The sequence below is a fragment of the Gopherus flavomarginatus genome, chromosome 6 (genome assembly GCF_025201925.1).
Source record: "Gopherus flavomarginatus isolate rGopFla2 chromosome 6, rGopFla2.mat.asm, whole genome shotgun sequence".
In the NCBI taxonomy this organism is placed as follows: Eukaryota; Metazoa; Chordata; order Testudines; family Testudinidae; genus Gopherus; species Gopherus flavomarginatus.
This window is the reverse complement of record NC_066622.1, coordinates 118,790,785-118,813,099: the sequence shown is the minus strand read 5'-3', so window position 1 is coordinate 118,813,099 and position 22,315 is coordinate 118,790,785. Positions and strand designations below refer to the sequence as shown.

At 47.0% G+C, this 22,315-nt stretch overlaps 1 protein-coding gene across 5 annotated transcripts in view; it reads left to right on the top strand.

Annotated features, from left to right (window-relative positions):
* ZRANB1 (zinc finger RANBP2-type containing 1) overlaps positions 1–22,315 on the top strand; it is a 76,154-nt gene that overhangs the window by 49,538 nt on the left and 4,301 nt on the right. For 3 of the 5 annotated variants that reach the window (XM_050959405.1, XM_050959406.1, XM_050959407.1), the window contains 3 exons: positions 12,744–12,864; positions 13,853–13,982; positions 21,176–21,405. In XM_050959405.1, the coding sequence (XP_050815362.1) occupies positions 12,744–12,864; positions 13,853–13,982; positions 21,176–21,405 (481 nt within the window). Of the gene's footprint in view, positions 1–12,743; positions 12,865–13,852; positions 13,983–15,465; positions 15,614–21,175; positions 21,406–22,315 lie in introns of those variants that run through there. The other 2 variants (XR_007775145.1, XM_050959408.1) reach the window with 2 other exon arrangements.

Sequence of the window (22,315 nt, the reverse complement as noted above, 5' to 3'; positions counted from 1 at the left end):
AGTCACTTTTCCCGTAGTTTCCCCATCTCATTCAGTGCATGGAATGGACCATGTTCACTGGATGAGGAGCTCTTCAATATGTTTTCTCTTCATTGTTCCACATCCTGCCTCATGCTTGCCTTACTGCACAGTATTCAAACCCTGCTCTGAAAACAGAATTATTTGTGTCCTCATGGGCTTTTCTGTGGGGTGTATCACTATAAAATCTGAGTTTTTGTTTAACAAATGTTAATGAACTTCTTTTCATAGCACCACTGTGAGGCCAGAAAGTTGGTGTTAGTTCCCCATTTGTAAAATGGAACTAAGGCACAGAGAGATTAAGGTGAAAAGTATCCATCATTCTAACTGCCCAATTTGAAACACTCAAGACTTGATTTTGCAGAGTACTTAGTATTGTAATAGCATTGCATATGCTCGAAGTCCCACTCCTATTGACTTCAATTGTAGCTGTGAACGTTCAGGACTTATGCAAATCAGATTCCAGATATCTCAAATTTGGCACCCACAAAAAATGTGGTCATGTAATTAAAGACTGTATCATAATATATATGCTCACAAGGGGGACAAATTAAGGTTGCATGGAAAACCTTATTAATTCTGGCACTTCCTAACTTTAAGAACCTAGGAAATTATGGTTTTAAAAACGCCCTACATGAAAAAGATTAAGGTTGCGAACTGAAAAGACACATTCCATCATATGGTATTCTGTTGACACTCACCTGGTTCATCATCAGGATTGGGACCTTTTAGATCCAACATACTGACTTCTGCCATTTGAGCTAATGAAGAAACTGATAACAGTAGTAGGTTTTCATCTTCCGTGGACCAGCAGTAGAGGAGGAATTGGATACTTTTGCCAGTGGATTTTACAGATATTTGCTGACCGCACAGAAGTGGTGAGACTGGGGAATCAAGGGTTCCATTCCAGTCTCTGGAGAGGGGAATAGTCTCTAGTGGGCACAAACTCTTGCCTGTTTCCCACAGGCTTGACCCTTCTGTTGTCTCATCTCTTTCCCTCTCTTCGCCCCCTAGCCCCTCCAGTCTTGTGGCTGGCCTCCTTACCCAGCATTCTGAGTCTGTCTGCCTGTCTCTTTCCCCCCAGTTCCTTGTCCAATCTCACTGGCCTCTTTGTCCCACCTCTTTCCATCCGCGGCCGCATGGTCTCTCTCTTTCCCAGCCTGTCTTTGTCCCTACACCTTCTTTTTTAGCCATCCATTCTCTTTCCATCACTCCCCATTTCCCACCTTGGCTCCCACTCCATCTTCTTGCCCAGCCAATTCCAGTTTCCCTCTCCCCCCTCAGCTCCCAGTTTTGTTCAGTCATTGTCTGTAACCTCTTCCTGGTCCCAGGTTACTCCCTAGTATCATGGTCTTGTCCCTTCTGTATTTAAATCAGGCAACTTCCTTCTGCATGCTGCTTGGGTGCTAGCAGGGGTACAATTGAGAGAAAAGGGGAGACAGCATCCCTTCTTTCTATTCTGGTGCCTGGGCACTGCTTGCAGGAGCCAAGAGCTGCAATTTCAGGGAAAGGCCTCCTTAGCCTCTGTCTGAAGCGTTCCCAGTGTGGGCAGCTTTCAGAATGGCTGTGAAACTGGAGCTAATATCTGCGAGAACAGATGAACAGTAGTGGATGTTTTTGTGTGTGTGTTTGTTTTTCCCCCTGCCAATGGCTTGTAACTTACCCAAATTTGGCTAGATTTTCATGGGAGCAGCACAAGGCACATCTACTCCTTGGGGGAATCCTGCACCAAGAAATAAAAAATTCTGTGCACAATATTTTAAAAATCTGCAAAATTCTGCATATTTTATTTGTCAAAATAACTGAAAATGGCGTGATTATATTGTTGTTTTGGTAATTTATTTCAAAATACCTGTCAACAAGTATATCTAACAAAACAGACAAGAAGAAAGAGTCAGGAAATGTTTTTGACAAATTCCTTACTAGACATATTAATACAGAACTTTGAGTAATAGTTCATTTAAATTATAATATAGAAACATATTTCCCGCAACCCTCACAAGCAGTGCAAAGGCTTGGAGTCAGGGTAACCGAGTTGCTGAGGGAGAGGGAATTAATTTCTGGGAGTGAACCTGGAGGGGTTAGCTGGGTGTGGGTGGCAGAAGTATGGAAAAGGTTTTTTTGGAGCTGGGGGGAGGGCAGGAGGAAGGAATTGTCAGGGAGTTTGGAGACCCTGGCTGGGCGAGACTGGAGATCAATCAGTCAGGCACATCTTCACCTGACCTAATGTGTCCTTGCATCCCCTCCGCCTATGTGCACCCCCACTCCCATTCAGCTCTTCGGTCTATTTCCCCACTAGCCCTTCTGAACTCCAGCAGCCCTGTGTGACCCAGTCTGTCCCCCTCTTCCCCATATCCTGTGCTTCCTTGCCCTGTGAGGAATGTAGCTGCTTCTTACTCTCCCGGTCGGTTGCTGATTGCTACAGCCAGTGAGCTGCCAACCTCTGTTCTGGTGCCCCAGGTGACCAAAAGGCATAACTGCAGACCCTCTCTGGCAGAATGTTTTCTGTGGAGGTTTTAAATAAAAATAAAAAAATAAAAAATAAAAAAAAACAGTGGGACACATTAATTCTGTGCATGTGCAGTGGTGCAGAATTCCCCCAGGAGCAACATCCCTGACACAGAGACCATCCCTGCCAAATTTCAAATCCTTGCTCCAAAGCAGGGGAGCACTAGATCTTCGCAGAGAAAAGGTTGCCAGAATTTAACATGGCAAAACAATGTGTTTTTTCCCTAGCGTCATGTTTAGAAAAGGCTAAACCTGTTTTTAGCCAACATTTTCCAAACAAATTCAACAAGAGGACAATGTTCCTGGCCACCCTGAGGCACTCTGGTTTGCTCATAACGATGTTGAAGACTTCTCTCCCCCCCCCGTACCACCTCCAACCTCTCAACCAAGGCGTCATTTGCTGTTTCAAGGCCATGTACACAAGGCTTATGTTCTCACGGATATGTAGTGCTGTGGATGCTGATCCCAATCTTAATGTGATGGAGTGTCAGAAATCCTTCAACATTGCTGATTGCGTCACTTATATTAAACTGGCAATGGATGCAATCAAGCCTGAAACAGTCAATGCATGTTGGCAAAACTTATGGAAAGAATGTGTGAATGATTTAAGGGTTTCCCAACCATTGTCAAAGAAGTGAAACACATTGTTCAGGTGGCCAGGCAAGTGGGTGGTATGCCTTCGTCGACATCCTTGAGGAAGAAATTGAAGAATTCTATGAGGCAATAAAGAAACATTGACTAACGAAGAGTTAGAGGAACTGATAAAATCGTCTACAGAAGACAAAGATGACGAATAACAGGAACAGCCAGCAAGTTCGAATCTTCATATATTTGCTAAGTGAAACACTTGAATGATTAAATTTCTGAATACGATCCCTGTATGGAATGAAGCCTCAAAATCGAGTGGTGTTGACTCTGAAATCAGCAGAGATACTGAGGTGACTAATGGTGCTGAAGTGGAGGGCGGCGAGTGCCACCACAGTAATATTGGTGGCACTGAAAGCGGGAGTACCAAAGAAGTTCCCGGTGCCAAGGAGGTAATTTGTGCTGAGCCCAACACCAGCCCCACTTCCACTTACTGAAGAAAAGAAACATCGGGGTTTTCGGCCAACAGACTCACAGGTTCAGCGGCCTACCCAGCCAACAAGGCCATAAATGATGCAACCCTGGCAGAGTCCTGAACTAAGGGAGGGGTCGGGACAGAAAGGCAGAGGAGGTCAGTTGCTGCTTGAAATGCTGCTGGCACAGAAATATCTGGTGTTGGCATGGCCCTTGTCAGTACCGGACTCAACAGTCACTCCAAGGCCAGAACTGGAGTCAATGGTATGGGGTCCCTGCCCTCCCTGCACTGTATTGGGGAGCAGCTGATGGGACCTGCTCCATCCTGTATGCTAACATTCACACTGTGCTGGTCCACACTCCTTCTGGAGGAGGCAGACAAGTCCCCACAGGACCTGGAGTGGCCACAATGTGAAGTGGCAGCATTCTTGCAGCCTGAGGGCAGCCTCCGATCCAGTGTAGGCCTTGGTGCTGCAGCAGGCCTATTCAAGCAGATGCTTCTTTAGACAAAGATCCCTTGCCACCTGAGTCTGTCATGAATGATTTGCAAATCGAATACCACTCCTTGATGTTGGCTTTGCCTAAGCACAGCAAGCACCACATGTGGGGATCGTTGTTGGGGATCTTTTCCCCTGCTGTAGACAATGTTTAAACCCTGTCTTCTCCAATATTACGGTAGCAAGAATCTTAAAAGGGTATCATCTCCATCCTCTAGTCCAAGTGTCTGTTCCTCTGTGGGACCTTAACACAGTCCTAGCAGCTTTAATGGGACCTCCATTTGAGCCCTGGGCATCTTGTCCCTTTCTGCTTTTGTCAGAAAACCTGCATTCCTAGTAGCTATAACATCCACAAGAAGAGTGATAGTTGCAGGCTCTGATGGCAGAGCCGTCTTTTACACAATTCTCCCAGGACAAAGTTACTTTAGATAAAAAATTTGGGGTGTGCTCATAAAGTGGTTTCTCAAGTTTCGTTTGTACCAGATGGTATATTTACCTGTGTTCTTTCCTAAGTCGCATTCATTTTTGGAGGAGCATCATCACCTGATGTCCAGTGTATGAAGAAGTTTAACCTTCTATCTGGACAGGACTAGCGTGTTTCGTGTTTTGCCTCGTCTTTGTGTCTCATGCAGATCATATGAAAGGTCAAGTGGTCTTTTCATAGACAGTCTCTAAATGGATAACATCCTTTATCGAGGCTGCATGTGAAATATCTTCAGCTGCGTCTCCTCTGCTCTCGTAGAACGTGAGCTCGTTCTACTAGAGCACAAGCAATGTCAATAGTGTTCTTCTTCGAGTGATTGCTCACATCCATTCCAGTTAGGTGTGCGCGCCGCGCGTGCACGTTCGTCGGAAACTTTTTTACCCTAGCAACTCCAGTGGGCCGGCAGGTCGCCCCCTGGAGTGGCGCCGCCATGGCGCCCAATATATATCCCTGCTGGCCCGCCCGCTCCTCAGTTCCTTCTTACCGCCGTGTCGGTCGTTGGAACTGTGGAGCCTGGCATAGCTGTCCTCCACGTCCCTAGCTCTCCTCGTTATCTATCGTTTATCTCTAGTACTATTGTCGTTGTTAATTAGATTGTTAAGTGTAGATAGTAGTAGTTAAGTATAAGTAAGTTGTAAATAGTTCTTCGCCGGGGGCTTAGCCCTTCCCGGCACCCGGCACCGGGCTCATGCCTGGTTCGCCGGGCTTCAAGCAGTGTGCGGCCTGCAAGAAGCCCATGCCTACCAGCGATCCCCACGACGCGTGCCTGAAGTGCCTGGGGGAATCGCACAGATCAGACAAGTGCCGCATCTGCAAGGCTTTTAAGCCAAGGACAAAGAAGGAGAGGGATCAAAGACTCTGAACTCTCCTTATGGAGGCGGCACTTGACCCGGCGGCTTCGCAGGCCATGATCTCAGCACCGGCACCGAGAAGACTCCCCGGCACCGACCTTCTCCGGCACCGGGGACAGAGCCAAGGCCGTCGAAGTCTGCTACTCCGGCCAGGCAGACCCGACTGGAGCGCCCGGCCTCAACATCGGCCGCGGTGCCGCCGGCACCGTCGACTCCGGGCCCGGCGGGTCCGTCGAGTCCGGTGCCGCCAAGCTCCCCCATGAGATCTGGGGTTGAGATAGTGGTCCCATCCACACCGGAGACCTTCGCCTCGGCTCGGGACCTCATAGCCCTGACTGAGCCCACTCAGCTGCCACCCCCGGTACCTCCGGTGCGGGTCGTGTCCAGAGGCAAGCCCATGATGTCGGCACTGTCTCGGGACTCACGTTCGCGATCCAGGTCCCGACGCCACGGTCGCTCCAGATCCCGCCGCCGCTCGCAGTTCCGGCACCGCTCCCCTCAGCGGTACCGGTCGCACTCGCGGCGCCGGTCGACATCAAGACGATCGCGGTTGGACTCCAGCCGCCGATACCGGCACCGCGATTCCAGGAGCCGGTCCCGACGTTACTCGCCGCACCGGTCGACCTCCCGGCACCGAGCTGGTGGCAGGTCCCGGTCCCGGTCGACCTCCCGGCACCGAGCTGGTGGCAGGTCCCAATCCCGGCACCGAAGCGGCGCCCGGTACCGGTCCAGATCCCGGCACCGTGACAGAACCCGGTCCCGATCCCGGCACCGATATGACTCCCGGCACCGGTCCCCGGCACCGAGAAGATCGTCCGTGCCGACCCGCGCAGACCCTTACCAACCAGGGTCAGCCCCGCCATGGCCCTCTAGACAGCCGTCCGTATCTTCCCACACGGACAGCGGGTATGCGCTGGGCACCGACCGGCAGGCGGCGCTGTTCAGCGATCCGCCACAGCAAGACCAAGGCCCGCAGCAATGGGGATTCTGGACACCCTGGGCATACCATCAGGCCCAGGGCCCCCAACAGCTCCCTCCTAGGCCGGCGACTGCGGAGCGCAGGGCGCCTGAAGCCTCGTTGTCTCGCCCCCCTCCCTCCCCGGATGGGGAGGAAGGGTCTAAGCAACAAGACTCCGCTTTGGCTCCTGAGGCAGAGGCGAGGACCGAAGGAGACCCGCCGTTAGACACTCTTTTGCCGGGGGTCTCCTCATCCTCCTCCCCGGATGAAGCGGTGGCTGGTACCTCCTCCAACAGCCCCCCCCCCGCTGGATCTCAGGGCGCACCAAGACCTTCTCAGGCGAGTAGCTCAAAATCTGAGTCTGCAAGCCGAGGAGGTCTCGGAGATAGAGGATCCAATTGTCACCATCCTCTCAGCAGATGCTCCCACCAGGGTCGCCCTACCCTTCATAAGAACCATCCAGGCCAACGCCAACACCATCTGGCAGTCTCCGGCCTCCATCCCTCCTACTGCGAAGGGCGTCGAGAGGAAGTACATGGCTCCTTCTAAGGGCTACGAGTACCTCCATGTGCACCCGACTCCGTGTTCCCTGGTGGTTCAATCAGTGAACGATAAGGAGCGTCATGGCCAGGAGGCTCCAGCCCCCAAATCCAGAGAGGCCAGGCGGATGGACCTCCTCGGCCGTAAGGTGTACTCGGCTGGGGCGCTGCAGCTCAGGGTCTCCAACCAGCAAGCCCTGCTGAGCAGATACGCCTTCAACTCCTGGGTGGCAGCAGACAAATTCAAGGAGCTGCTGCCACAAGACGCTCGCCAAGAGTTTACGGCCATCTTGGATGAAGGCAAGAAGGTCGCACGCACCTTGCAAGCCTCTTTGGATGCTGCAGACTCAGCTGCCCGTACCCTCGCGTCGGGAGTAACGATGCGTCGCATCTCCTGGCTGCAGGTTTCTGGCCTTCCGCCGGAGCTCCAGCATACCATACAGGACCTTCCTTTCGAAGGCCAGGGCTTGTTCTCTGAAAAGACAGACCCCAGACTCAAGAGTCTGAAAGATAACCGAGTCATTATGCGGTCCCTCGGGATGCACACACCTGTGACGCAACGCAGACCCTTCCGGCCACAGCAACAACAACAGCTCAGGCCGTATTCCCAGTTCCGCCAGCGGCAGGACCTTAACAGGCGCCGCGGCAGGAATGGAAGGCGCAGGCATTCGGGGAACCAAGGGGGGCAGAACCAAGGCTCCTCTAAGCCCCCGCCTGGACCTAAGCCTTCATTTTGAAGGTGCGCCCGAGGGCGCAGTAACAGTTTCCCCAATGGATCCTTCCCCCCCGTTTTCCAACCGCCTTTCGTTTTTCCTCCCGGCGTGGTCCCAAATAACATCGGACCGCTGGGTCTTAAGCACGGTGCAGACGGGATACCGCCTGCAGTTTCTTTCTTTTCCTCCTTCCCGCCCCCCTTCCTCGTCCCTCTTCAGGGACCCCTCTCACGAGCAATTCCTTCGACAGGAGGTGCAGACGCTCCTCGGCAAAGGAGCTATAGAGGCGGTGCCGGAGAACGAGAAAGGCAAGGGGTTTTATTCCTGCTACTTTCTGATCCCCAAGGCCAAGGGGGGCCTCAGGCCTATCCTCGACCTGCGAGAGCTCAACAAGTACCTGGTGAAGTTGAAGTTCCGCATGGTATCCCTGGGGACCATTATCCCATCCCTGGATCCGGGAGACTGGTACGCCGCCCTCGACATGCAGGACGCGTATTTTCACATTGCCATTTGGCCACGCCACAGACGTTTCCTTCGCTTCGTGGTGGGCCCTCTTCATTATCAATTTGCAGTCCTCCCATTTGGCCTGTCCACGGCCCCGAGGGTGTTTACAAAATGCATGGCAGTTGTTGTGGCGCATCTTCGGCGCAATCGTATCCACGTGTTTCCTTATCTGGACGATTGGTTGATTCGGGGCACGTCGGAACAACAAGTCTGCAGCCATGTCCGCGTGATCACCGGCATGTTCGCCACTCTGGGCCTCTTGGTAAACACGGACAAGTCCACCCTGATTCCCACACAGAGGGTGGAATTCATCGGGGCCGTCCTGGACGCCACTGTGGGCAGGGCCTTGCTGCCATTGCAGCGGTTCCAGGCCTTGTCGGCGATCGTTCAACGACTGCGGACAGCCCCCTTGACGTCAGTGCGGACATGTCTAACCCTGTTAGGCCACATGGCGGCTTGCACCTTTGTGACCGGTTACGCTCGACTCCGCATGAGGCCCCTCCAGTTGTGGCTCATCAATCATTACAGGCCGACAAGACAGCCGCTAGATATGTTAATCACAATCCCCCAGAGGGTATTAGATTCTCTCGGCTGGTGGCTAGACCAGTCCGTGTTATGTGCGGGTCTCCCTTTCCACCCACCTCAGCCCTCGGTGTCCCTAACAACGGATGCCTCAGATCTGGGCTGGGGGGCCCACCTAGGGACCCTGAGGACGCAGGGCCTGTGGTCCCAGGAGGAGGTGGGGCTACACATCAACATGCGGGAGTTGAGAGCGGTCCGCCTTGCTTGTCAAACGTTCTGTCATCAGCTTCAGGGTCGCTGTGTCGCGGTGTTCACCGACAACACGACGACCATGTATTATATCAACAAGCAGGGCGGCACCAGATCCTCCTCCCTGTGCCACGAGGCGATACGACTCTGGGACTTTTGTGTAGCCCACTCCATTCACCTCATGGCTTCCTTCCTCCCCGGAGTACGGAACACGCTGGCAGATCGATTGAGCAGATCCTTCCTGTCGCACGAGTGGTCCCTTCGCCCGGACGTCGCCCTCTCCATCTTCCGGAGGTGGGGTTATCCCCGGGTGGACCTATTCGCGTCCAAGGGGAACAGGAAGTGCCAAGCGTTCTGCTCCTTTCAGGGCAGGGAGCCCGGGTCGATAGCGGATGCCTTCCTCATTCAGTGGTCGACCCACCTGTACTATGCGTTTCCCCCATTCCCTCTGGTCCACAGGGTCCTTCTGAAGGTGCGCAGGGACAGGGCTCACGTGATCATGGTAGCCCCGGCATGGCCCAGACAGCACTGGTACCCCATGCTGCTGGACCTGACCATAGCTGACCCAGTTCCCCTGCCCCTTCATCCGGACCTGATTACCCAGGAGCACGGGACCCTCTGTCACCCGGACCTGCAGTCGCTGCACCTAGCGGCGTGGCTCCTGCGTGGCTGACTGGCTCTGAGCTGCGCTGCTCCACGCCGGTGAGGGAGGTGCTCTTGGGCAGCAGGAAGCCGTCCACGAGAGCGACATATTCGGCCAAATGGAAGCGCTTCTCCTGTTGGTGCGTGGAGAGAAATCTCCGCCCTATGGAAGTTTCGGTAGCCGACATCTTAGACTACGTTTGGTCCCTCAAAGGGCAAGGTCTGGCCATATCGTCGTTGCGAGTCCACCTAGCAGCTATCTCCACCTTTCACCCGGGTGCGGATGGTCGCTCTGTTTTTTCTCACCCAACGGTGTCTAGATTCCTTAAGGGGCTGGAACGTTTATACCCTAACGTCCGTCCCCATGCTCCAACCTGGGATCTTAACCTGGTGTTGTCCCGGCTCATGGGACCCCCCTTTGAGCCGTTAGCTACTTGCTCCCTGCTATACCTCTCTTGGAAGACTGCATTTCTAGTAGCTATCACCTCAGCTAGACGGGTGTCGGAACTCCGGGCTCTTGTGGTAGACCCCCCCATATACGGTCTTCCACAAAGACAAGGTGCAGCTGAGACCACACCCTACCTTTCTCCCCAAGGTGGTCTCAGCCTTCCACGTCAACCAAGAGATATTCCTCCCGGTTTTTTTCCCGAAACCTCACTCCTCAGGCAGGGAGCAGCAGCTCCACTCGCTTGATGTCCGTAGGGCTCTCGCATTCTACGTGGAGAGGACCAAGCCCTTCCGCAAATCCCCCCAGCTTTTCGTGGCAGTAGCGGACCGCATGAAAGGGCTTCCTATCTCCTCCCAGAGGTTATCCTCTTGGGTAACGTCCTGCATCAGGACCTGTTATGACTTGGCCCGTGTCCCTACGGGCCGTGTGACTGCGCATTCTACCAGGGCGCAGGCGTCGTCGCTGGCTTTCCTCGCCCGTGTGCCCATCCAGGAAATCTGTCGGGCAGCGACCTGGTCATCGGTCCACACCTTTGCTTCCCACTACGCCCTGGTCCAGCAGTCAAGAGAGGATGCGGCCTTCGGAACTGCAGTGCTCCATGCCGCGACTTCTCACTCCGACCCCACCGCCTAGGTATGGCTTGGGATTCACCTAACTGGAATGGATGTGAGCAATCACTCGAAGAAGAAAAGACGGTTACTCACCTTGTAACTGTTGTTCTTCGAGATGTGTTGCTCACATCCATTCCACACCCGCCCTCCTTCCCCACTGTCGGAGTAGCCGGCAAGAAGGAACTGAGGAGCGGGCGGGCCGGCAGGGATATATATTGGGCGCCATGGCGGCGCCACTCCAGGGGGCGACCTGCTGGCCCACTGGAGTTGCTAGGGTAAAAAAGTTTCCGACGAACGTGCACGCGCGGCGCGCACACCTAACTGGAATGGATGTGAGCAACACATCTCGAAGAACAACAGTTACAAGGTGAGTAACCGTCTTTTCCTCAGTGACATTTCAATATTCGACATTTGCAGGGTTGCTATGTGGTCATCCATATGTACATTTATAAACCATTATGCCATTACTACATCTTCCAGGGTGGATGGAGTTTTGGTACGGTTGTCCTGCAGTCCTTGTTTAGGTAGACGCCAAGCCCGCCTTCTGGGGTGGCGTACTGCTTGTAAGTTATGTAAGTGGACTACATGGCTGCACCTACTCAAAGAGGAAACGGTTACTTACTGTAACTGTGGTTCTTCAAGATGTGATGCAGACATGTATTCCATGATCCACCCTCTGTCCTCTCTGCACTGAAGTCTAGTCTCTGGGAGTCAGGATTGCTGAGTGTTTTTATTTTACTGGCAGCACTGAAAGATCCACACAACTTCTGGCAATGTTCTTCTGCATGCCCTCCTAAACTGGCTTCTTGAACAGAAAAGCATCTCTAGTTTGCTAGTGACAGCTACAAATCATTCCAACGTCATGCTTATGGTTAACAATTTACAGATGTGTAATTATGCTGCTTTGCAATATCTGAATATTTCTGAATATGGTGCATCTTACAGACGTTAACATATAACTGTGTTTTGGTGATTAAAAATCTGTGGCTATTTCAAACATTTTAGTAATTACCCATTTTTGAAATTAACATACAATTGTTCTTGATAAAGTCGTTCCTTAAAAAAGGCTCTGGATTTCTACCTGAGGGGAGACTACAATCCATTTGAATTTGAAACATACCTACTTTACTTGTGTCCTAAACCAATTCACCTGAAAGAAGAAAATCTGCATTCTTCAGATGAGAGAAGAGTAAGGAATTGCTCCTTAAACAGAACATTAAATTTACATGAAATTCTATGCCTTGTTTGTTCCCTATGGAACTACATTTACCAAAAAAAGGCAATAAGACTTCAAAATAAACTATGCAAGATGTATCAAATTGGCCATTAGAAGCCTTTCATCAGTTATGATAAGTGCCTCCTGTGGACATGCGATCCCATTCAGTCAGATATCAAGTGGCTTCTTAGGCAGGGATGATCAGCCTTGTACCAGCTAATTTGCAGACTGACTCTTGTATCATTTCCTTTAATTCATAAAACAATACAAGATAACTATTTCACTTTATGGATAGTCTTTGTCAAAGTTCACAGTTGAGCAATCCCAGTAGCTCCTCTTTGGTGATGGAAAGAATTATGAGAAGGGGATAACTTGTTGCCTTACTGTCAGTTGGTCATCTTACAATATTATACATTCACCAATTGAAAAGACTCTGCATATTTTCTCAGACAAATGCATAAAATAGCACAGCTTGGTTAACTATCTGCTAAGAAAACTTGTTCATATACAGCCATCACATAGATGGTATTAAAACATTAGCTTAGTTGCTTCCTTTTCATGATAAACAGGACCAATCATATGCAAACTCTGAATTTAGTTGGTGGCTGCTCGGAGAACTGTTTACAGGTAAGCTACAGCTGGTCTGCCTCCTTGGGACTTGAAGTTCTGTTTTTCTGATGCACAGTCTGTTTCTGCCCAGTGGAAATTGCCAGCATGGAAGAGTTTAGATTTTAAAGTTTCACAAGATTTCTTTTAAAATTGTTTTTGCAGGATGGAAATAGGAAACCCATTCTATTCTTTCATAAATGTTGACTCTTAAACTCTAAAATATTACTATCAGTTGTTGTATGACTCACTTTATTCTCAAAAATCAAACTACTATCTTACTTGCTTTACATCTTTTCTTGCTGCTCACTGTTCTAGGTTTTACACCCGTTGGAAAGAGTGGGAGTCATGGTACTCCCAAAGCTTTGGTTTACATTTCTCGCTGCGAGAGGAACAATGGCAGGAAGATTGGGCGTTTATACTCTCTCTTGCTAGTCAGGTAAGAACGTTTTTTCTTTAAAATCTTACTCTAGGAAGGGATGAAGAATCTGAAGAGCAATTTCATAAACTTGCATTGTTCTTGCTTTAGCCCAGAGTTTTTGGTTATTAAGGAAATCATCAACCATTTTTCTTACACCAGAAATCGCTAAGTGTTATGGATAGGGTCTTTTTCACAAGAATAAATTGTGAAACTGTATTTGAAAATTGAATTTATAATTTCTGAGTTTACTGGTAACCTTTCAGCAGAACTGATGCTATTTTTCTTATCTGGTAGGATGAAGCTTGTAAGAGATGGGGCACCAGTTTCTGTTCTGTTGTAATGCCCTGCCTCTTTCCCCATACACCTTAAGTAATTGTAGAGAATGAACATGTTTACAGACCTTTTGTGAGCTTGAACCATTAAAGCACTGGCAAATTGCTAAGAGATTGCATTTCTTAATCCAGTGCAAATGTGCCAAGTGCATTTTTAAACCTTTATAACTCTGGTAAAATAAACCATATTTTCAGACTCTCTCTAAATGGCATATCTACAACCTAGAGACTATCTCCCTGTCAATTTCTATCTTCTACTGATGTTAGAACAGCTAAAATTTAACTTTTTTTTTTTCCATGATTGGGGGGGAAAAAGAGTATTTGTTTATCTTTCTCAAATGTCTGAGTTTTTTGGACTCAAACTTTGCATAAAATATCACAGGTGAACACAGAACAAGCCTGTTATATTCAAAAAAACAAAAAATGGGAAAAATAGATAAACTTCCTGCAAGTGAAACATTCCAGAAAAATGTTTTGATTATGGAAATCTAAATGACAGCCATTACTTCAACAAGACTTCAGCAAAATTTTAGTTGGATAAAAATTTGGTTTTAGGGGGTTCATACAGAAGCTGCTTTGTCAATCAAGTTAAACAGAAGTAAATGTTAGATCAAGTTCTGTTTCAAGTATTGTCTTTTTTTTTTTTTCTCTCCCCCGACCCCCCTTTGGTATAGCCTGGAGCAAGTTTGGAGCAGACACACATTTTTGTACTTGCACATATTCTTAGAAGACCAATTATAGTTTATGGAGTAAAGTATTATAAGAGTTTCAGGGGAGAAACGTTAGGATATACCCGTTTTCAAGGTAAGCCTCGATACCTAATTACAATTTGTACTTCTTAAAAAATGGGTTTTAAGAGTCTGAAAGCAGTTTGATATAAGATTCTTATGGAAGGGTGGTGGAGTGACTTTATACAAAAGTAGCTGTTGTTTTAAGCCTCTAATTCTTACAAACCTGTGCGTTCAACCAGTGGTTTAACTCCTTGATAGGGGAGGCTGATTATCGAAGTACAAGACTTGGTGGCAGCAGACACTGGGTGCAGCCAGAGTGAAAGGCTGAATGTTTTAAATGACACTTAATACATACTTTATAGACTTGTTAATTGCATTCAATTTATTGAGGATCACTATTACATTCTTAGAAGCCAGGACAAATGTGTAGAATAATGAAGGTGGTGCTGCACTATTATAAAAAGTGATTTTCAGGGGTGCAGCTTACCCTCATTTAAAACAGAAAATCAGTCTGCATTTTGTTTAGTCAATGTTCCTGTTGTAATACATAATGGCACAATATGGTTATGTGAGAAACAATAGCAATGCTTCACTAAACACTGGATTAATGGAACTCTGCAGAGTCTTAGGTAATGTAAAACCACTTATAGAAGATCCTTGCCTGAAGTACAAAACAAAGATTTGAAAAATATGAAGTAATTCACTAGTGGTAAGGAGTAAATTAATTTCGTAATGAAATACTATTAACCATAATTATGTAGGCCAGGCTATTTCTAAATGATTGGTTTCCACTTTAGATTTAGCAAGTACAGAACTCATCTCATTAGCATTTTCATTGTTTGTGTGCATCATCGGGAAATCTTGACTCCAAATGTTAAGGGGTTAATAGAAAAAGTCTGAGGGCTAGGAACTGTAATGAACATTCCTGGTGGTTCTGAACTGGGGTCCTTAGTAAAATTCAAATAGTCTTGTCATTATTCGCTTTATTTTTAAGATGGATGCAATTGCTAAGGGCATTTCTCTGCTTTCCAATTCCTTGTGGGGAGAGGAGTACCTTTTAAAAGTTACATGTTAAGAAACTATTAAAGATGTCTTCTAACTGTGGCTTAATGGAAGGGCCAGCAGAAATCTGTAGAAATTTTTGTCGTATTCTGGTCTTCTCAGATCTACAGATTTTATTGTTTAATATTAAACTGGAAAGAGCAGTCCACAAAACTTGTTTCAACTATGTCTTCATCTGTGGTATACGTGTAGTATATTCTGCGTTTGTTCAGCATTTAGCACAGTGGGATTCTGGTCTACGATTGGGGCTCCTAGGCATTATTACAGTATAAATAATTAGAATTCCTAGCTCCATCTATACCAGGTTATTAGAACTTATAATAATTCAGTTTATAACTAAACTGATGTATTTGTATTTTACATGCACTGAAGGAGTTTGTTCAGTGCCTTTTATAAATTGGAGGGATTGTGGGCGGGATCATCATTCAAATAATAGTCTCACAACAAAGCGGGAGACCTAAACTGAACTCTGGACTCCCACTTTTACTCCCCAGGCTTATAAAAGCTAGGAGTTACAAAGGTATCTGCTGGGTAGCCTTGAGGACTAAGCGGCATGCCTTGTCACTCCACAGCGTCCCCCTCTCACGTGATTTGCGCAGCAGCCTATAGGAACAGTTAAAGGAGTCATCCTCTGGGCTAGAGGTAAGATGCCATATTAAGGTAGCTAGAGAAGATGAAAGGGGGTAATTAAAAAAAATAAGGTTTGGAATAGCAGAGGAGGTGGTAGTGTTTCTGGTATTTTGCCATTCTTGATCAAACATTGAACCATAAAGTTGGCATCTTGCCTTCAGCAGTAGCCAATTGTTTTGCCAAGTACTTTACCTCAACCTCTATATAGAATACAGTTGGTTAAGAGAGAGATTCCTTTTTGACTCCATGCCAATATCTTTTATTCTGAAGCACGAAATTAGATGACCCATCTTTTAGTATGAATAACTGCAAAAGACATTTCTGGTCCTCCTACAATCTGTTTCTAACAATCTGGAGCAATGTATTCCACAAACTCTTTGCTGTTATGTGTGATTGATCTTTTGTTTATGTAGTATGAGGTGATAAAATAGATGCTGACCAGTTTAAAAAAAAAAAAAAATTAGCTGAACTTGTAATTGTGCATTCCTCGATCAATTTCCTATCTTTCCTGCTTGACTTTCTAGGTAAAGAAGAGCCCAGCCTTTGTAGAATGAATGTAAATGTTACTTCAACTGTCTCTAGTTCAATGTTAGACTCACATCTGTGTATGTCCGGAAGTGTACATTCAACTTTGCCTAGATGCTAATATATAAATATTTCAGTGATTGGGAAATGAACACCTAAGGGTGAATGGAGATGAAGGACGTGTATATGATGGCTTTGGTACTGCTTCTCTGCTAAGCTTAGCAATTTCCACCAAGACAAACAGCACACTGATAGTTTCAAAAATTGCCATTGTTGTATAAGAGATTGAACAGAAAACACATTCGAGGCAGCCAGGAACTTGTTTGCCATGATGGCTCTGCAGTTGTCTACCAGTCAAGACAGACCTCCATCACTGCAAGGTGTGGTGCTGTCTAGAGGCAAACCCACGATGGTGGGGCACCACTCGCCTTCTCCGCAGCACCATTCTCCAGCTCTGCCGTGATCCCCCATGCTCAAGATCCCCGTCATTGGACTTGAAGGCAGAGTCCTACTATTCCAGGTGCAGTCGGCACCGATTTGAGTGGTGCCGCTACAGGCGGGGAGGGTGCTGTGGCAGGCGCAGAGGCCTTTGTGGACCCCATGGGCATACCTTCAGGCCCAGGGCATGTACTCCAGGGGCTCCCAGTCCATAATTTCAGAAGGATGTGTCTCTTTACCACCTCGGGACTATCCCCTGCCGCCTGGCACCGAAATGTCTTTGGTCCACGGTGCAGAGCCCGTCCACGTCCTGGCTTCACCACTGATACCAAAGCCGCTCTCTGCGCCGAACAGCACGGCACCAAGCAAGACGCATTGAGGGAGCCAGAGGGACATGAGGGCCTGGTACCATCTAGAGCTTCATCATCGTCCTCGCTGGATGAGGTGGTGGCAGGGTCTTTGTCCTCTGGGCTGCCGCCCATTGATGGTAGTGTGCACCAAAAACTGTTGGCGCAAGGTGGCCCATAATGTGGGGCTACAGGCCAACGAGGTAGTAGAGTCTGGGGACCCCATGGTGGACATATTAACCCCCGAGGAGACATCCAGGGTGGCATTGCCACCCTTTAAAACAATTCAAGTCACTACCCAAACCTTGTGGCAGACTCCTGCCTCCATTTTCACTACAGCTAAGGGAGTGGAGAGTCCCCTATAAAGGCTGCAAATATTTATCCATAGCTGGGTTTGCTGGTCATAGCGGCGCTGAATGAAAGACAGACTGGCAGCGGGGCTCAACTCCATAATCAAAGGACTCGAAGATGGACCCGTTTGGCAAGAAGGTGTATTCCACCCGGGGGGCCCTCCAGCTTCGGATTGCTAACCAACAAGCAATCCTCAGTATATATAATTTCAATTTATGGGACTCCATATTGAAAATTTAAGGAGTTAGTTCCATCAGACTCCAGAGTGGAGTTTGCTGCCATAGTGGAGGAGGGCAAGGCAGTGGCACGGACCTCTTTACAGGCCTCACTGGACGCAGCAGAGTCAGCCACGCAGACCGTGTCCTCTGCTATAGCTGTGAGGAGGAGCTCATGGCTCCAGGTGTCGGGTTTCCACCAGAGGTCCAACAGACAATTCAGGACTTGCCCCTTGGTGGCATGGGGCTGTTCTTGGAGCAGACAGACTCCAAGCTCCACAGCCTAAAGGGTTCGTGGGCAACATTGAAATCATAGCCTCACCACCCAGTAGAAACACTTTAAGCCCCAATCTCCTCCATGCTTCTGTGCTCCCCAGCCTAGGCAGGACTTCTACAGGAAGAGGGTCAGAAGTGGCAGGTATAAGCCTCCCCATCTGCAGTCAAGGCCAGAGCTCAGCAAGGCAATCATCAGGCTCTAAGCAAGCCTTCTCAGGGAGCACCCGTGGGCAACACACCAGTCCACTCACTGGATCCTTCATCCTGTTTTCTGAATCATTTGTCCCACTTCTACTGTGTATGGTCCCAGATAAACTCAGATTGCTGGGTCCTTTGCACCATAGAAGTGGGATATTCTCTCCAATTCTGCTCCTCCTCCCTTCCTCATCCCTCTTCAGGGACCCTTTTCACAAGCAGCTCCTCATGCAGGAGGTTCAAACGCTCCTCGCCATGGGAGCAGTGGAGGAGGTTCCTCAGGAGCTGTGGGGCAAGGGATTCTACTACCAATGTTTTCTAAACCCCACCCCCCAAAGCCAAAAGGAGCCTCAGACTTATTCTTGACCTATGAGGCTGTAACAGATTCATGAAGAAGTTACCATTCCACATGGTCTGTGACTGCCATCATCCAGACTCTGGATCTGGGAGACTGGTATGCCACCCTTGACCTCAGGGATACATATTTCCACATATCGATAGTTCAAGCCCACAGATGCTTTCTCAGGTTTGAAGTGAAACACAACCATTACCAGTTAAAGGTCCTCCCCTATGGCTGGTCAGCAGCCCCTCGAGTTTTTACCAAGTGCATGGCAATTGTAGCTGCCTTCTTAAGAAGAAGGTAGGTGCAGGTCTTACTGTACCTCAATGACTGGCTAGTCAGGGGCTGCTTCAGGGTGCAAGTGGAGCAGTACATCCTCTTGATGAGATCCACCTTCGACAGGCTGGATCTTCTTCTGAACATATGCAAATCAACACTATCTCCTATTCAGAGAATAAAGTTCATTGGGGGCAGTGTTGGACTTTGGTCAGGCCAGAACCTTCCTGCCAGAGTCTAGTGTTTGGACAATGCAAGACATCATACAAGGTTTCAAGCAATACCCCCACCACCACACTGAGGAATTACTTGAAGCTCCTCGGACGTATGGCAGCTTGTACATAGTAGTACAACATGCAAGGCTGAGGCTCAGACCTCTCCAGGCCTGCCTGGTATCAACTTATTGGCCAGGGTGCGACAACCTCGACAAAGCAGTTACATTCTCACTGCCAGTTCTTAGGTCTTTCCAGTGGTGGCTTGACTCACAGGCAGTGGTATGTGTGGGGGTCCCGTTCAGCAAACCACAGCTCTTGCTGACCCTGATCACAGATGTGTCAGCGTTGGGGTGGAATGCTCATCTGGGAGAATTCAGGACCGAAGGTCTTTGCTCGCAAGATGAGATCTCACTTTGCATCAATGTCAAGGCATGCCAGACCTTCCAGATCCACTTGCAAGGGAAGTGTGCAGCAGTTATGATGGACAACATGACAGCAGTGTTTTATATAAACAAGGGAGATGAGAACAACCTTTTAGTATTTTTCATTGTACCTGTGGTGGAAGTCTAGGGTCAATTCATAATGTTGCCTATCTGAGATCTTCTGTTTTTGATATGGGGGTAAAGACAGAGACAACTGAATGTCCTTGCTTTTGTTTTGTCTTATAATTTTCATGCTACTTAGTTTCTTCTGAAAATTGGAAATTAAATTGTAATTAGCATCTTTTGATGGGGGGGAGGGATAGCTCATTGGTTTGAGTATTGGCCTTCTAAACCCAAGGTTGTGAGTTCAATCCTTGAGGGGGCCACTTAGGGATCTGGGGCAAAATCAGTACTTGGTCCTGCTAGTGAAGGCAGGGGGCTGGACTCAATGACCTTTCAAGGTCCCTTCCAGTTCTAGGAGATAGGTATATCTCCAAGCATTACTTATTATTACTATTACTAAGCACTCAATCTAATAAATTAGCTTCCCATTAAGCTAATGAAGGTTTGGGACTTCATATATTTAATATCAATATTGGGTTTACTGAAGTCATTTGTCTAAATATGCATGCAGGATTAATTCTGAGGAATTGCAAAAAAAAAAAAAAGTAGTTTTTGGTAACTCCTCCTCATTCTCCATCTTTCTACAAATCAGGTTAATCAAATGGAAAGTTGACCATTGTTTAAAATTTAAAAATTTAATTTAAACAAAATGTTAAAGGAACACTTTATTAGGAGCTGGTTCCAAACTTAAATTTAATAGTAACATGTATTTGCAAGCCTAAATCTAATAGAAAAATTTCCAGAGAGAGTTGAAATAATCATATATTTCCCTGTAGTGTTTGCAATCCAAATATGGCCAGTTCTGAGTACCTGGAAGTACGTTTTAAAATGTGCAGACTGGTTCATTGATTTTCATTCAGAAATATCTAGCATCCCTTTTCAGTATTGCCCTTTAGTGCGTCATTGTTCCACGAACATTTTAGGAGCAAAGATATGCCTTGTATTTTGTTGCAACCATAGCTGCCTAACACATTGCAGGCAGCTACGCTATGAAAGGTTGCTATGATACTTATGCACTTGGTTTACGCACAGCTATTTATAAACTGTCACAAGGTGAGGCATGCTTTTGCTTGAGTTGTCTTGCAGGAGTACACATCAAGAATTACTCATGTTCCTAGAAGAAAAAAATCCCAGCAGTGCAATTTACTCACTTTTATTTCTGAAATTGGAATGTGAAGCTAGTCTTGATTTCAACTAGTCTTTCATCTAAGCAAGTAGTATGATCTTTTTGGTGATTCTGATAATTTGATACAAATAATTGATGCAGCCCATTTATACAGTGTGACACAGGTTATGAAGGCTGTCTGGCCAGACAGGGAAAGTTTGCCATGTAGTTCAGTATTGCATAACCTTGTGGTGTCAGAAGATTCTTTTAATAATATCTTCTGAAAGCAGAAGGCAAAATTTTTGGTGGTTTAAGAAAACAACGAAAATACAAGTGTAGTGTTTTATTCTCTTGTGCTGTGGAACTTCTTATATTTTAAGGGGTTACCAAACATGACATCTTATTACTACTATATTTACTCGTGTTCCTTATTGTGTGGAAAGGGCAATGGAATTGCAGTACTGGCTGGAATTGTATGGGCAAACTCTGTGTAAACTTGTACTGGAGTGGATAAAGGTATGTATATTGTAATCTCATGCTTAACCCAGTAATGATTGATGATACTGGGGAAGCCTGATCCATTTTAACAGCTGCATTGTGGTTGAGTGCTTTTAATGTCCATATTATGTTAATATTCAGCTAACAAAAGCAGCTTGGAAACCCCCTCTCCACCAGAAATCACTTTAATGTAAAAGAGGGCTCCAGTTCCAGTTCTGTGTCTTATCCCTTTTTCCTTTTATTTGTAGGTGTATATTTACCTTTGTTATGGGAACAGAGTTTTTGCTGGAAAAGTCCTATTGCTCTGGGCTATACAAGGGGCCACTTCTCTGCTCTGGTTGCCATGGAGAATGATGGTTATGGCAATCGAGGTGCTGGTGCTAATTTGAACACTGATGATGATGTTACCATTACTTTTTTACCATTGGTCGACAGTGAGAGGAAATTACTGCATATTCACTTCCTTTCTGCTCAAGAGGTAAGAAGCATTTATGTGGCTGGCAACTTTTTCCACACTTATTTGTAAGTAAAGGAGGTCTCTTTTGCAGTCTGACGTGTTTTAAGTTTTAAAATGCACGTACCCTTTTCTGATTCTGCTCTCCTCCCCATAATTTGAGACAGTGCAAAAGGATGCTACTCACATCTTTGGGACTTGGTTTAGTTTCTTACAAGCTGAATGTAAATGTACTGTATATGTAAATACAAATACAGTAACCCTGAAATGGACCCAAATATATCTAAAATAGGCACCCAGTTAACTAAAAATTTAAATTCAGCCCCAGTTTGAGTGCAACTTATTTATTGGCCAGTAGGCTGTAAGAGTTAGAGTATTTATATACATCCTAGTTTTAATTAAGCTATGCTTGTTCGCTGATACTGATAGGGAGCCACTGAAGTTAAGTGTAGAGCCACATTTGAGGATTTGGAGATGGGTCCTTGTCCACAGAAGCTAGTATGTAGAGAGAGGAGAAATAGTATATAATTTTAGTTATAAAGAGAATATTACCTGGGAAGCCGTAACTTTGAACAATGTCTTCAAGAACAGGAGTTTAGAGCAGAGTATTACTAGAATTGTAAGGATTGCCTTGTGACTTACAAGCGCTTTGTAAGAACTCAGCTTTAGAATTGTCTGCTGTATCTGTACAGTAGGTAACTTAACAAATATTTGCACTGTACTGAGGTTCATTTTGAAATGGATTTTTGAAAGATGAGGAGGGAGAGGGAAAACTGGCAAGTACGACTGAGTATAAGAATTAATGTAACAATTATGTGTTTAAAAAAAAAAAAAAAAAAGTAAAACCTGGGTGAACTTAAACTCTCCAAAATAGAAGCCAAAAAAACCTGATAAATATTATGAAATGTTATGTCCCACTAACTGTATCTAAATA